Source organism: Leuciscus leuciscus (genome assembly GCF_965113295.1).
Source record: "Leuciscus leuciscus genome assembly, chromosome: 22".
In the NCBI taxonomy this organism is placed as follows: Eukaryota; Metazoa; Chordata; class Actinopteri; order Cypriniformes; family Leuciscidae; genus Leuciscus; species Leuciscus leuciscus.
Genome location: NC_138746.1, coordinates 18,749,333 through 18,765,367, shown reverse-complemented (window position 1 = coordinate 18,765,367; position 16,035 = coordinate 18,749,333). Strand labels below are relative to the sequence as shown.

At 36.0% G+C, this 16,035-nt stretch overlaps 1 protein-coding gene across 1 annotated transcript in view; it reads left to right on the top strand.

Annotated features, from left to right (window-relative positions):
• The window catches only part of pdss2 (prenyl (decaprenyl) diphosphate synthase, subunit 2), a 36,712-nt gene extending 20,930 nt beyond the window's left edge, over positions 1-15,782 (top strand). Inside the window, exons 3-8 of the mRNA XM_082153115.1 lie at positions 3,992-4,190; positions 10,037-10,111; positions 11,254-11,415; positions 11,564-11,692; positions 12,577-12,612; positions 15,336-15,782. Of these exons, the coding sequence (XP_082009241.1) occupies positions 3,992-4,190; positions 10,037-10,111; positions 11,254-11,415; positions 11,564-11,692; positions 12,577-12,612; positions 15,336-15,491 (757 nt within the window). The 3' untranslated portion in view covers positions 15,492-15,782. The remainder of the gene's footprint in view (positions 1-3,991; positions 4,191-10,036; positions 10,112-11,253; positions 11,416-11,563; positions 11,693-12,576; positions 12,613-15,335) is intronic.
• Positions 15,783-16,035: the final 253 nt, after the last annotated feature.

Below are 16,035 nucleotides of genomic sequence, written 5' to 3'. Positions count from 1 at the left end.
ATAGGGGCACTTTAAAACAGTTATAAAAACAATAAAAAAATTTACAGTAGTTATAAAATGAATTAAAAGAGTAAAAAGATAATACATAGATAAACTTCTCATCTGGCAATACACCGGTGTATCATATTTTTCACAACTCCCAGTTTTACTCTGAGATTTTCCCATGGTGATTACACTGTGTCTGTAGTGTTCTTGCGGCACGCCTAAGAAATCAACGTATCCAAAAAAACAGATTTTTCCCTAAAATCGTACATGAGAGGCTCTAGGACTGACTCACGGGGTAACCTCGGGTTCACTGCCCCATCAGTCCGCACCCCAAAGATTTGTCCGGAAGCTCTAGGAATGGAATCGATCAAGTCCGCACCCCACAGAACCTCGAATTTAATTACACGTCAAACTCACTACTTCACCACAGACAGAGGTCATCAGCATGGTTTCATCTCTCAATTTCCCCAATTAAGTAATTTATGTTTGTCTCTTACCCAATTCGCAGTGCCATTTGAGTTCAGTTTCGAATCAAAAGGAGGATGCAAAAAGAGAACTGAATTCATCATAACAAATCAAAGCAGGGATCATGACAATACGCAAAAAAAGCATCCCAGTTGGTCTTGACTGGCCTCCATACCGGTAAACCACTGATGGCTGATCTGAAAAAACAAACAAACAAATAAATAAAAATAATTTAAAAAAAAACAGAGAAAATGTGTGAGAAATGGTTGAGTTTGGAGTTGTGGAGTTTATTTAATCTAAATTTGTTCATGGACAGACGAGGAATCAACTTGTGCAATAGCAGTTATTACCAGTCGAGTTAGTTTAAATAGTATAGCTTTATTGCACATCCCTTGTTAGGGAACTCTATTAATTGCCTGAATGTACAATTACGTTAAAGGTACACTGAGTAACTTTATGGCCCTTCAAACTTAAATCTGAAATAGAAAGCTTTTGTAACATTACAAATGTTTTTACAGTCACTTTAAGTCAATTTAATGCATCCTTGCCGAATTGAAGTATTAATTTCATTCAACAACCATAAAAAAAAAAAAAAAAAAAAAATACTGACTGAACAGTAGTGCTTTCTATTTCAGATAAATGCTGTTCTTTTCAAAGAATCCTGAAAAAAAAGTGTACAACTGAAAATAATCAGAAATGTTTCTTGATTCACACAAGTGCTCCTAAAAAAAGTTATGCTGCATGTTATGCATTACAATAAGTTAATCACATAATGCATCTGATAGTTAGTCAAAACATAGCCTACTTACAAAGCCAAATATGCTCAGTGCTGAGGCTCTTAAAAGAGCCTTTGGGCTGTTAGCTCCTGTTGACACAGGGAAAAGAGAGAAATGGAAGAAACATTATTTTTCAGCAATGATTATTGGCAAATGACTATATGTTATGAACATGATAAATGACAGATCTAGGATGACTGCTAGATTGATCAATTACACAATCAGATGACAGTTTTACCAATAATTGGCATAGAATTTAAAAAATATATTTTGCAATGAATATTTTTCAATAGTCCGCCTTTACATTGCTTTAAATGCCTTACTATTTTAACATGTCATATTTCGGTCCTGTGCAGAGTGAATCCAGCATTTATACGTAGCTGTCACATCTCTTACATCGTGTCTACACTTTGTTAATGAGAGTTTTCGCGAGTCTGCATAATTCGGCACTGAATAAAAACTCCTGCGTTCTCCAGAGCACGAAAACAAATAAAGCTAAAGCACAAAAATGCACTGGAGCGTTTGGTTCGGCAAATCTGTTTCGCCAATATATTATAACAGTATCAAGTAACAGTATCAAAGTAGCAATCTCTTGCTTGCGTTTGAGGGTGCATAGCGCCCCCATTCAACCGGGCCTGGGGCAGAGAGAGCGCAAGAGAGTGCCTTTGAGAAAACGCGCTAGGCCTAACTTAGGCTACTTCAAAACGCCACACATTTAACTGACGAGTAAAATATACCATAACTGGTCGTAAAAAGGACAGAAAACCTTTGTTTGTGTAAATATTAGATTGGGTCCATCTACCGGAAAAGGCAGTCAGTCAATTCTATGGCATTTAATGGGATATTAAAGTGGCAGTTTCGAGGAAAATTAGACTGTCCTGTGAGCTGTTATTAAACGCCTATTAGATTTTATTATTTACTTTCTTCATAAATTTAGCTCTATTTAATTGATATTGGTAATGGTTTACTTTGTAAAAGTAACTTATAAATTTGTTCAGTAAAAAGTACTTACCTCAGAAAAACCCCAGCTGGCGTCTAGCGATCCACTCTCTCTCAGCAGGGACGTCCGTTATGAGCGCGCACTCGACACGTGACGTCACACAAACCTCAGTTTACATTCTGCCAGGTTGTTGCGCGGGCTTTGCAACAATTACAATTTTGTGAGGTGTAAGCAAAGTTTATATGTATAAAGTTTATATTAATTTAAAATAAAATAAAAATACATTTATATAATTTATATTGCCTGTATGGGAACCAGTTGTGAATTTTTTTATATATTTATTTTATTTTATTTTTTGTTATTGGAGAAAATGCTATATAAAAATTACTCTGGTCTCTCACTAAGAACTAATTTTAAATCCTTCCATCCACGTGTTTTTATTTATTTATTTATTTTATGAACTTTTAAACATCCAGTGTTTGCATAGCTTAAAAATGAGAATGCAGATTCATGATTTTCATCTGCAGAACAAGATGGAGGGAAAACATATAAAACATTATCATATGATATTTTAATATGCCTAAAACATAAATACAATATGCATATACAAACTTAAAAAAAATCTGTCTTCATTTACAGTAGCACTACTGCTTTTGCGTAAACAGTAAAGTACTGTAAATTCCATATACAGTAAGTTACTGTAAATGTCATAAAAAATACCCATAATGCAGTGCATATTACAGTAGTTAACCGTAAATAATATAAGTGGTATTTTACTGGGCTTTTTTGCGGTAAGTAACTGTAAAATTACGGCAAAGTCTAACAGTGTAGTCTTACTTTTTAAATTAATGTAATTTTGTGTTTAATTTAATTTTCATTTAATAAAATGACACGTGTGTCACGTGTGAATGTTGCCATAGATAACTTTTTCAAGGTCTGAGGTCACAAAAATGAAATGCCACTCACTACACATTTTACTTCCATAATCACATGCATTTCTGTGGTAAACAGCATATTAATTTTCAAAAAGTGGACACTTCACCTCGATAAAAAGGACAAGTAAACTACAACTCTTGACCTGAGATATTGGATGCATACAATTACACTTCTGTAAAGTATGTTTGAGTTTCCCCAGTCATTGTAAATCACATCAACATCAGTATTTACTCAGCACATGCGCCCGTGTCAGCTGAAGTGAATCTGACCAGGATCAGCGGATTTGTGAACAAGAGCGCTCTGCACAATAGGGATGATTGAGCTCAGGAGATGGTCCATTAATGAACAGCATTTAATGACAACAAGAATTATTGCAGAGCATTGTAATTACCCAAGCACTAGCATGCGTCGATGCGTGTGTGAGCAGAAAAGGCCACAGCGCTCCTCTCATACTGCCAAACTGAAGAGAATCCCTTCATCAAAGATGCTTTTTCTTCATTCTCTCAGCCTCTTTTCTTTCCCTGTCTCCCGCTCTGAAGGAGGGGTAAGTGGTCATCAGTGCTAATGTCTCTCTCTTGTGTCTGGAAGGTGGTTATCGCTGAGACCTCAATGGTTCAAGCTGATTGTGGTCCTGAACCCAAATCAACATTTGATTATAACGTCTGTGTGATGGCGTTGTGATAATCTGGCTCGTCTGATAATCAGCGGCAGTTGGTAGTTTATGAAGTGCATTATGGTCACCAGGACACTTCACACTCTCTCTGGGTTATTTGTTCTGCAGAAGAACATTTGGGCTAAAATCACTTCCTTTCTGTGTAAAGTGTGCTATAGAATCTGGACTGTTTATAGATCTAATCTCTTAATATTTCTCTTTCTCTCTCTTTGTCAGTCAGCGAAACTTGGCTGAGATCACGGAGCTGATTCACACAGCCTTCCTGGTGCATCGTGGGATTGTTAATCTGAAGGAGTGGACTAACTCGGATGGCCCCCTCAAAGACATGCAGTTTGGGAACAAGATGGCCGTTCTGAGCGGTGATTTCCTGTTGGCGAACGCCTGCACTGGATTGGCCCAGCTCAATGACACCAAGGTACTAAATACGTTCTGTAAATAGTCCACTCCAGGTTTTTTTCCATTGCTTACATCATAATCAGTAATGAAAGAAAGCCTGCTTCGAGTTTGCTCCATCGTAAAAAAACTAAAGTGCATAAGTAGTCAGTACAAACACATTTTCTTAGCAATCTACACTACCATTAAAAAGTTTGGGGTCAGTAATATAGAAAAAAGAAAGTAATACTTTTATTCAGCAAGGATGCATTCAATCGAACAAAAGTGTTTTGCATTTCAAATAAATACCGCTCTTTTGAACCAAGTTATTTCAAATCCTGAAAAAAATTACATCATGATTTATAAGAAGCAGCACAACTGCTTTCAAATTTAATAATAAACGTAAGTGTTTCTTGAGCAGCAAATCAGCATATTAGAATGATTTCTGAAGGATCATGTGACACTGAAGACTGGAGTAATGATGCTGAAAATTCAGCTTTGCCATCACATGAATAAATTACATTTTAAAATATATTAAGATATTACAATTTAGAATTATTTATAATATTTCACTGTTGTAAATTCAAGTCAAATAAATGCAGCCTTGGTGAGCATAAGAGACTGGTTTCAAAATCATTTAAAAATCTTACCGGCCCCAAACTTTTGAATAGTAGTGTAGATGAGGACAAAGGCATAGATTAACTTTTTTTTTTTTTTTTTTACAATATAAAAATAATTATAACCACTAACCCTAAAAAATGGACGCTTTATAAAAGTATAACTATTAAAAATGTTCAAACTAAGAACCTCCTTGACATCCCCAAATAGAGGTTTTGTCAGATTTTACTTCTGGTATTTTTCTAGCAAAAATAAACAGTCACATCTCTTCATGCTGGAGGTGTAAGCTTCTTTTTTTCATCACATTTGTGTTTTTATGCAAAACGCTGAAAAAGAGAAAAAATATAATCATTTCACCGGCTTCTGACTTCAGTTCTCAAAGACTTTGTTCGCCAGGCTGTACGCTGTCCTCTGCTAATTTCCATACACTTGCATATTCTCCCACATTCTCTTGCACTCTATGTGTGTGCGTGAGTGTGTGTGTGAGCATACGTCTCCTACACCCCTCATTAAGTGTCAGTGTTCTCCTCCAGCTCTAATTAGAGTCGCAGTCAAAGCACCGTCTAACTGCACGCGGCCAGCAGCCCCACTGCCTCTCTCCACTAAGGGTTACAGCGTCTCACTAGAACATCTTTCTGAATATCATACAGCATTATGAATGGCCAGTTCAGATGTAAAGTGATGGTAGAATACATCTTAGAGCGCTGTTTCCCAATTTATTTTGTCTTTTGGACCCTGTCGATATGGCTCAAATAACCTGAAGTGTGTTACTTCTAACGCTCCATTCTAGCGGCTCAAACTGAAATGAACCCTACATAGGCAACAACTCCATGCGTTATACAAATAGCACTCTGTATCTGAAGCACACAGGAGCCTTGACTCAATTATTTCAATAGTGTAATATTAGCATGTTGTTATGCTAACACCACATTACTCCAATAAATTAAAAAATACATAGCATGCAAAATATTGAGTACATATGGGGTACTATCCGTTTTTTTATTAGTTTTGAACTACATTTTTAATGATTGGATGGTTTTGAATGTAAAATATTGAAGGTTTGGGGTCTATAAGATTTTATGTATTTGAAAGAAGTCTCTTATGCTCACCAAGGCTGCATTTATTTGATCAAATTAAAACTGGAATATTATTACAATTTAAAATAAATTTTTCTATTTTAATACATTTTAAATGTAATTTATTTATGTAAATGAATTTTAAGCATCATTACTCCGGTCTTCAGTGTCACATGATCCTTCAGAAATCATTATAATATGCTAATTTAGTGCTCAGGTAACATTTCTTGTTATTATCAATGTTTAAAACAGTTGTGCTGCTTTATATTTTTGTGGAATCTGTGATACATTCTTCTTTTTCAAACAGAAAGATCAAAAGAACAGCATTCATTTGAAACAGAATTTTTTTAATAAAGAAAATTATGTAAAAGTCTGATCAATTTAATGAATCAAAAAAGACCTACTGACCCCAAACTTTTGAACAGTAGTGTATTTATAATCAGTATTCTCTCATATTGTTTGGCATATTGTTGGCAAATTAATTCTTTTTTTCTTCTTCTGTTTTATAGCTATTTAACGACGCAAAAGCAAAAAAGTACACGTACCCCTGGTTGGGATTCACTGTTTTCGAGGATATTGCTTGTCATATCATAATATTAACAGACTAAGTAAAAAGGGATTTTCACTTAGAAACCCTAACATTTCTTCTCTCTCTGTTCCTGTAATACACACAGACACACTCAGATGCACTAAGCGGCAGAACGCTGACAGGATCTGTCACCAAGTGCAGCTCTAGAATGCGGTTCTCCCCGTGGAGGAAAACAAACTCTTTTCCTTCTGCGAAGCCTCAGACACACGCAGACACACGCACACTCAAACCCACTTTAATGTGTGCATGAGTGGACATGGAAATGACTGCAGGGGATTGAGCTGATCAGCAGATTGTGGTGACTAATATAAAGAACAGATTCTGTGTTTTTTCTCAAGAGGAGCTCAGAATTCAGACAGCCAGGCATCTTATAGTCAGGACTCACTGCTGATTTTGTCTCTGCGTGTTTAATATACACTCTCTTTTTAAGGTAGATAATGTGGAGTAATACAGTGAGTTTGGGAGTTTGTATTGGCGTGTTCTATAGCACCTCCTGGTGGCCGAAATTGGAAATTCCTCACCTGGTTTAGAGGTCAAGTGTGTTTTTTTGATGCCTCAAGTATTTAAGTTAGAGAATTAGAATTATAGATTAAAGATTTGGTTTCTTTTGTTTAATTTTGAATAAACATTTAATACATTTTATTTGTTTTATGGTACTGCAGTCGGTGATGTTTTATAAAAATCCAGTTAAAAGTCCTTACTGATGTAAATGATTGTGTGACAGGTGTAGTTTTACAGACAGATGGCGACATGAAGTTTCAAAAGTTTTGGGTCAGTGAGTTTATTTTATTTTATTTATTTTTTATACATGTAAGGCTGCATTAAATTAAAGTGACAGTAAATGCATTTATATAGTTAAAAAAGAATTCTATTTCAAATAAATGCTGTTCTATTCATCAAATAATCTTTAAAAAATGTATTGTGGTTTCCACAACAATATTAAGCAGCACAACTAGTTTTGAACATTTATAGTATTTATTATTATTATCAATAAAACAGAAAGAAAAAATTGCAGTTATTTTAAGTTTACTGTATTTTTTATCAAATAAAATGTAGCCTTGGTGAGCATAAGAGACGACTTTAAAAAACATTAAAATATCTTACTAACCCCAAACTTTTAAACAGTACTATATATATACACTAATATGCAAAAACAGCTCTTTTGAATTAAAAAAATAAATAATGCAAAATGTTGTTTCATCATCAGTAAGAAATATATATGCCAATTTTCTCCCTGCACTCGCCATTGGCAGCTGTGGACAGAAGGTCATTTTGAGCCCTCGTTTTTAGTAAACACACACAGAGAGAGAGAGAGAGAGAGAAGAGAGTGTGAGTAAAATACTTTTTTGTGTGTGAAACTGAACCTGTTGTGCGGCGAACCGTGATTAAAGCCACACACGCTCTGTTCTGACTCACTGAAGTAGTGACTGACTGACAGGATGACCAGCCAATCAGAGATCAGACTCTTTAGCTGCAGGTTATAGATGTAATTTATTAGTGATTAAAAACATATTTTTTAAGTGTTTCACCTAGTCCCTTGATGTAACTGACAGTCACCCAGCTAGAACCATCCGAACGCATCTCCCTGTTCAAACTGCCATCTATGTAAATGAGGGCGAGGCCCCATTGCATTAGCGGTTCAGTTAGCGTGAGAGCATTAGCGGTGGAAATCAGACGTTCTCTCTCCGCAGCAAAGCGCTTTTTCCTCCTGATTGATCTGTATTATGTATCGTGGCCTTGAGTGGGATCCTGACTTAGTAGACTGTGTGTGTGTGTGTGTGTGTGTGTGTGTGTGTGTGTGTAAGTGAGAGAGAGTGGGATTCTGGCTCGACACTAGTATAAACGGTAAAGGGATCCGCAAGCGGCTGTCTCCTCTTTCTTCTCCTCACAGACCTGTCGGCGAAACACGACTCCGGCTGGATTTGGGAATGAGACGAGACGGAGGGAGGGCAGCTTATCTGATACTTTCCAAAAAAAGCCCCCCCCCCCCCCCCCCCCCACTTCTCACACACACACACACACACACACACACACACACACACACACACACACACACACGAAAGACATAGACGTACACAAACACACAGTTCAAACACACATTTATTCTCGTGCACACACACACACACACACACGTGCTTTAATTTCTCCATGTGGAGTGTGTGAAGCCGCACATCTGGCTGCGCTATAGGGGCTCTCTGTCTTCTCTGGGCTCTGGGTAGAGGAGTCAAGTTCCTCACTGTTTCCTCAAAGATCTGGTTACTCAGAGGGCAAAGAGAAAGAGAGAAGGAAAGAGTGAGAAAAACAAAGTTTGAGAGAGAAAGTTTGGGGAATGGAGAAGAGTAACATAATATTGAATTTGAGGAATAGCCGAGGAATAGCAGTGTCTGGATGGAAGGCCTCTGCTATTCTAGTTCCCTGGAGATTCTGCCTGTGGTTTTATGATTCAACAGGCAGGTCTTTCGGGAAAAGAGGAAAAAGAATGACGGAGGGTGAAAATAAGGTGGAGAATGTAGCCTAGGGCGACGGATGGAAGGAAGGGATAGCGAAGCATGTGATTAGATGAAAGATGGAGCTGTCAGTTACTTGCTCAAGCTGTTGTGGAGTAGCTGTAACGGAGTAGCGCCCCCCTCAGGAGCACTGTAGGCACTGCACGATACGATAATAGTTTGTTTGTTTGTTTTTTTACACAAAAATTGTAAATTCAGACAATTTTTATTCAATCTCATGTCAACTTATTGTCTTCTGTGGAATACAAAAGAAGAAATTCTGAAGTATTGTACTATCTCTTTTCAATTACAATTAATGGGGAAGGATGCTTGCAAAGATGCAAACCACGATTCAAAGCAGTTCAGTTTTAAATTCATATAACTTTAATCTTATTTTATCTAATCGTTGAAAAAAAGTATAACTCTATTAACATCTGATTATGGATAGATAAAATGTTGATTTATTTTATTTTTCATATTATTCTATATTATTTTGCTATTTTATATGCATGCGTGTGTGTGTCTGTGTGTGTGCAAAATATTTTTATATTTGTTTTATACAATTTATCCTTTTGCTAATTGCAGTAGTCCTATTCGGAACCGTGCTATTTAAGGGACTTAAAGTTATTTATCCTTTAGGATTCCTTTTCTTATTCTTATTCTTATTCTTAGTCTTTTTGCATTTCTTAAGAATTTTGTGACTAGGGATTTTTACGTGTGTATTTTGCATGCATATTTTTGTAGTTCAACACTAAAATATCAGATGATTTTCAGTAGGTGTTGAGTATTTCTGTGCTATGAGCAGTTTGGTGCTTGTGCCTTTTAAAGAGTGAAAAACTGAATCAATAAGCTAGTGCAGATGTCAGAGTCCTCATTAAGCTCTGTATCCTCTGGACATTGCACAGTTTTGACTGGCCATCTGTTTAATAACTGAAGTGCTGGTTATTCTATCTGTCCCTCAGATGCTCTTTTAGACTGAGTGGACTGGAAAGAAAGTCTTCCCATATTCCCAAACAGCTCATGGTCTAATAAATGCTAATTTCAGAACAGATGGGGCTGATATCAACACTGTTATTCTGAGAGTCTTCATTTAAGTGTTCTAATGTTATGTTTGTTATAGGTGGTGGAGCTGATCTCCAGTGCTATCGGAGATGTGGTGCAAGGAATCTATCACGAGAGCTCCAGTTCTGCAGAGGTACGACATTCAGCCCACTGCACTTACCACATATCGCCACCAGGGGCACAATATCGAACACTAACTGACTACTTTGTGTGATCTTTGTAACGACTGCTGAAAATTGATTTTATATTGTAACAATATTTCAAATTATTACTCTTTTTTTTAAAAATCATATTAATGCATCTGTGGTGAGCATAAAAGACTTAATTCAAAAGAATAAAGAAATCTTACGAACCACCAAACTTTTCAACAGTAATGTGCCTGTTTATGAAACATCGTGTTTTATTATAATCTGGCTATGTTGCCTATTATATATAAGCAACCACTCAAAGCTTCTGTGGTTTATTGCTTTAATATACATGTGCTTTCTATGTGATGTAATATCTTTCATTGCTAAGCTTTGTTTTTCACATAAATGAATTATAATTGAGTTACAGAGGAATCTTTTTAGTGTTTAATGTTTTATATTCAAAGCTTTTAAAACAGCTAATGATTGGACAAGCAAAACATCTCCAAACAGAGCCAAACACAGGCTGACTTACCAGACTTAAAACATCTGCAAACCACTAGTAAATAATGAATGACGAAGTTTCCTGTGCGAGGCGAGAAAGAGGAAAAGTGATGGAGAGGACCGCGATTATGCGAGAGAAACGCAACAAGGGAGGGAGAGAGAGATTCAAGTTTCTTTTACCCTTTTTAGAGGAGACGTTTCCGAGCAGATGTTTGCATCAACTTTCCTTCCTTAGGTTACACCTCCCCCCACCACCACCATACCATCAGTGGTTTTTTTTTTTACTCTCTCATTTTTTGAAGTTGCATCCTTAAAGTTTCCTGCAACATTATGTTTGTTTGGGAATTGAAATTAATCTAATTAAAACCTTCCTTTTGGTTGTGGTCTTCGAATGATTGTTTAGTGATATATTCTAGCTCTTCACAATCTCTTGACAAACAATACAGCTCAAAAGTTTACTATTATTATTATCAATGTTGAAATCAGTTGTGCTACTTAATATTTGATCAAAAATAAAGTTCAAAAGCACAGCATTTATTTAAAAGAAAAATATTTTGCAACATTATTAATGTCTTTACTTTAGGCTACATCACAGTAAATATAAAACATTAATGCTTATGTGATTGAGTTTTTCTGTATTCTGAAGGAGGGCAATCTAACACTTGCTTCCTGGGAAGACCAGACATTCCTGTCCCATGGTGCTTTGCTTGCCAAGAGTTGTCAAGCTGCGATGAAGCTGGCCAGACACGGTACCGAGGCTCAGAATTTGGCTTTTCAGTACGGAAAACACCTCACTCTCGGACACAAGGTGTGTATGCACAGTTGCACAAGTGCATTGTGGGCACAAGCTGTTTCTCTATACCCTCTGTCTGCGTGTGTTTCATTCTCCTGTTTTCTCTTTAGACTGTACACACAGTGTTTCATAACAATCATGGATATATGTGTGTGTTTTGTAGCTAAACTCTGATCTACAGCCGTTCGTGAAGAGCGAGTCAGAGCCAGCTGTGTTTAGTTTGGATTCGGCTCCTGTTGTCTTCCACAGACAGATCATAGGACCTGAGAGATGGCGGCACCAGCTAAAACAGGTACCAGACAACCACATCAGAATGGTAGAAGCCGGCACGCTAACACACTGGTAGCAAAGCGAAAGCTGTGAAATGGCATTGAGACTCAATGAAAGAACATGCTGAAAAAAATAATAGAAAATACATCATATACTACCGTTCAGAAATTGTGGGTCAGTAAGATTTTTTTTAAAGGACAAATTAAATTAATCAACAGTTACAGTAAAGGCATTTATAATGTTAGAAAAAGTTCCATTTTTAAATATATGCTGTTCTTTTGAACTTTCTATTTATCATAGAATCCTGACCTTTTTTTTTATCACTGTTTCCACAAAAATTAAGCAGCACTTTTCAACATTGATAGTATGGGTAATAAAAAAAAATATATTTTTGAAAATCAGCATATTAGAATGATTTCTGAAGAATCATGTGACACTGAAGACTGGAGTAATGATGCTAAAAAATTCCGCTTTGCCACCATAGGAATACATTTGGTTTTAAATTTGTTAAAATAGAAAACAGTTATTTTAAATAGTAATAATATTTCACATTATTACTGTTTTTACTGTATTTTTGACCAAATAAATGCAGCCTTGGTGCGCATAAGTGACCTTACGGACACAAACGTTTGCATGGTAACAGTTCATGGAGTGTATTCACATTACAGTGGTGCAAAAAGTCATGTGAGATGTCATTTATTGAGCTATGTGATGTCTCAATGCAGCTAGCAGACAGTCAAGCCAATTTTACTGGAGTATAATTGATGTTGTATTTGTATTTGTCATTATTAGAAGTGATTCAATAAGATTTTAGCCTCTAGACTGGTGGCGAACACCATTGCGGTTCAGATTTCATTGTGTCAGCATGATGTTCTCTGGATTCACATTTTTCTCTCTTCATTTCAGGCCCAGAATATGGCTAGACAGATTGATTACACGAAGGTGAGCAACTCCTATTTTTTGATTAAGGGAAAGGGAAAACAAAGTAACGGCAGCCTCATTCTAGTGTCTTCTTATTCAGAGAACTTGTGTTCATGGGTTTTACTGTATAAACCACTAAATCATTTGATTATTTTCATTCAGCCAATGAATAAGTGAGATTGTCTATCGAATTCAAGAGAAATCAATCCTCCTGGTCAAACCACTAATCAATGAATCCAGCCACAATACTTCTGATGAAACATTCATACAGATATGATACAGATCGATTTCCCAGGAGTCAGTCATGGAATTATTCCCAGGCTCATAACGTGTGTCAGTGTTTACAAACAAACAAAAAGAGAAGTTAATTAATATCCAATTAATAAAAATGAACCAAAAATTGAAGTTGTTCATGCTTATTTAATTATACATTTAAGATAGCGAAACCTGAAATTACCTATTAGTGTGACAACCAATGGTTCCCATGACATTTGAAAAACATACTAAATAATATCTTGATGAAAGTCTAAGATGCAAAAGAAAAAAGATTTCGGGTTAGGGGGTTGAAAACAAACATCATTAGCACAGCATAAAAATAATAGAAGTCAATGGAAAGGCTGCACCAGGATATGAAAAGCAAGTTCAAGAATGTAATGAAATGTTTAAATTGGAAGTAAAAGTTTAAGAATCGGTCATTGAAAGCGCATGTTGATCGACCGATGCTGTGAATATTGGTGGTTACGGTCCTGAGTGAGCTGATAGGAGGTGTTTGTTCTCTGTAACTGATAGCAAGTTCAGAAATTTGATTTCCAAAGTCAGAAGGAGAAGCCGGACAGAAAGAAAGAAGGGGAGAAAGATAGAGGCAGAGATGAGATGGGGAGGGGGCAGGAAGAGGAGGAGGAGGGCACAAGCAGCTCGGGTCGCCGTAGAAACACGATATTAGGAGATAGAGTGGCAGGTTTATTTGTAGAGGAGACAGAGAGACGGTTTGACAGCAACATCACACGAGATTCTCCTTCAACAGGACACAGACAGACACATCACACCCACACACACACATCACATATCTCTGTTATCAGCACATAAATGCCACATTCATCTCTCCAGTATTCGCTCTGATAGTCTTTTTTTTGTGTGTGTGTGTAAAAGTGTGTCTTGGGTGGGTCATGACTCATGAGGTCTGTCAAACTGAAAATATGAAAGTTTTTTAGTACATTAGTCAAAGAAACTGTAGCCATACAAACAACAGTGAGAAATCGGTCGGCAGTTGATGTTCTCATCTGTCTCTCTCCATCTCCATCTCCCTCTCGCTCACATTGGTTGAAAGCAAGTCTCTTCTGCTGTTTTTAACTCTAGGCCCCCAGAACAACACATCCCAGAATTCATTTGGTAAAATAGCCTCCAGTAAAACATGTTTATAAAGAGCAGTGGAGGACAACAAGACCATTTGAGTGAGGGAGAGAGTGGAGTAATCTGGCTTTATATGTAATTATTGTTTATATATTGTGTGTGTGTGTATATATATATATATATATATATATATATATATATATATATATACACACTTGACTGACTTCATGACTGACTCTCTTTTATATATATATATATATATATATATATATATATATATATTATAGAAAAGAGGAAAGAATATTACTTGTACTATTTTAGTTTCATTAGTTTGATGGAGTGATATTTATTATTATTATTATTATTTATGATATATATTATTTAATAACATTTAATATACACTACTGTTCAAAAGTTTGGGATCAGTAAGAATTTATTCAACAAAGATGCATTAAATTGATCAAAATTGACAGCAAGGACTATTTACATTAGTAAGGTACATTTCTACAAAAATTCAAATAGAACTGTTCTTTTTAATTATAATAAGATTTCACAACATTACTGATTTTACTGTATTTTTGGTCAAATAAATAAAGCCTTGGTGAGGAGAAGAGACTTTTGTCTTTCAGACCTCAAACCTTTGAACAGTAGTGTATTATTTTGAATGTATTATATTTGTTAACATTAGTTTATGCATTAGGGAACTAATACTGAACACACTGCTATACATTTTGTCCTGACTTCATTTGATTTTGTTCAGTCCACTTAAATATATGTTAAATTGAAGTTTACTTAATCCGTTTGGGTGCTTGTTAGTTCCCAGCATGCTTTGCATATGGCTGAATGAATCAAGAGAGAGTAAATGTTGTAATTAAGTGTTATTTTATGTTTTTGCATTTAAGATGCTAATGTGTGCTATTGCTAGCTAAAAGTTTGTTAACTAACTAGTACAGTCTTTCAATTCAGTTGTGTGACAGTAAAATATATGAAGATGAATGAATATATGAAATTTAATGCCTGAACCATATCAGGGAGCCATTGATTCATGTGGGACAGATGTACAAGATAAAATCAGTATATATACATTAATGTTAATTCATACAATTTAAATTTTTTACAATTTGAAAATTTAACCAAGATTAATAAAAGCTGTAAAAGTATTGTTCATTGTTAGTTCATGATACCAAACACATTAATGTTTACAAATGGACCCTTATTATAAAGTGTTACTATCATTTGTTTTGCAAGTAAATCCCATTAATCTGTAGAAATTATCATTATTTGAATTCCTTGCCTTTAAATTCAGTTGTAAAGAATATTACTTATACTGTTTTAGTTTCATTAGTTTGATGGAGTGATATTTAAATTTCTCCTCATTCTTGCGTGTTCTGCAGCTCCGGGGCCTGATAAAGATGGAAAGAGGCGTGAGCCAGGCGCTTGACCTGTGCAGTTACCATGGCAACAAGGCCTTAGAGGCCATGAAGTGCTTCCCACCCTCAGAGGCTCGGTCGGCGCTGGAAAACATGGCCTGTGCGGTCACCAAGTTCTAAAGATGGTTTCAATCTGGATGCATATATGAATCCAATTCAGTTTGATGCTCTTGATTAATGCTGAAACATGAGCCCACCTGGAGTTTTCACTTTTTTTGGTGCTTTTTAAAGAGGACTTTCTTTGGAATGTTTGCGGTTCTGACCTGCTCCACAGATGATGATGATGATGATGATGATGTTTATGAGTGTTGATTACTGGACTCATACACACTCTATGCATTTGGTCCCCAAATAAGCTTTATCTTTTAAAATAAAATGAGATGTCTTTTTGAAAGAAAAGTAAGAAATCAATATGTATTGTCTCTCTTTATTCTAAAATTCCCTGTGATATTTACCGGAGGTCAATATTTCTATACAGCACGTTAAAAAAGACAAACAAACGAACATCATTAATATATGACTGTAAGAAATGATCATAGAGAAACTTATTAGTGTGATAGGGGGCGGCATTAACCAAAATGTTGGTCCGAAAACTGATGACTGTGTGTGTGTGTGTGTGTGTGTGTTGTGGGTGCCCGGGGTGCTCCAGCAGCAGTGTTGGCAG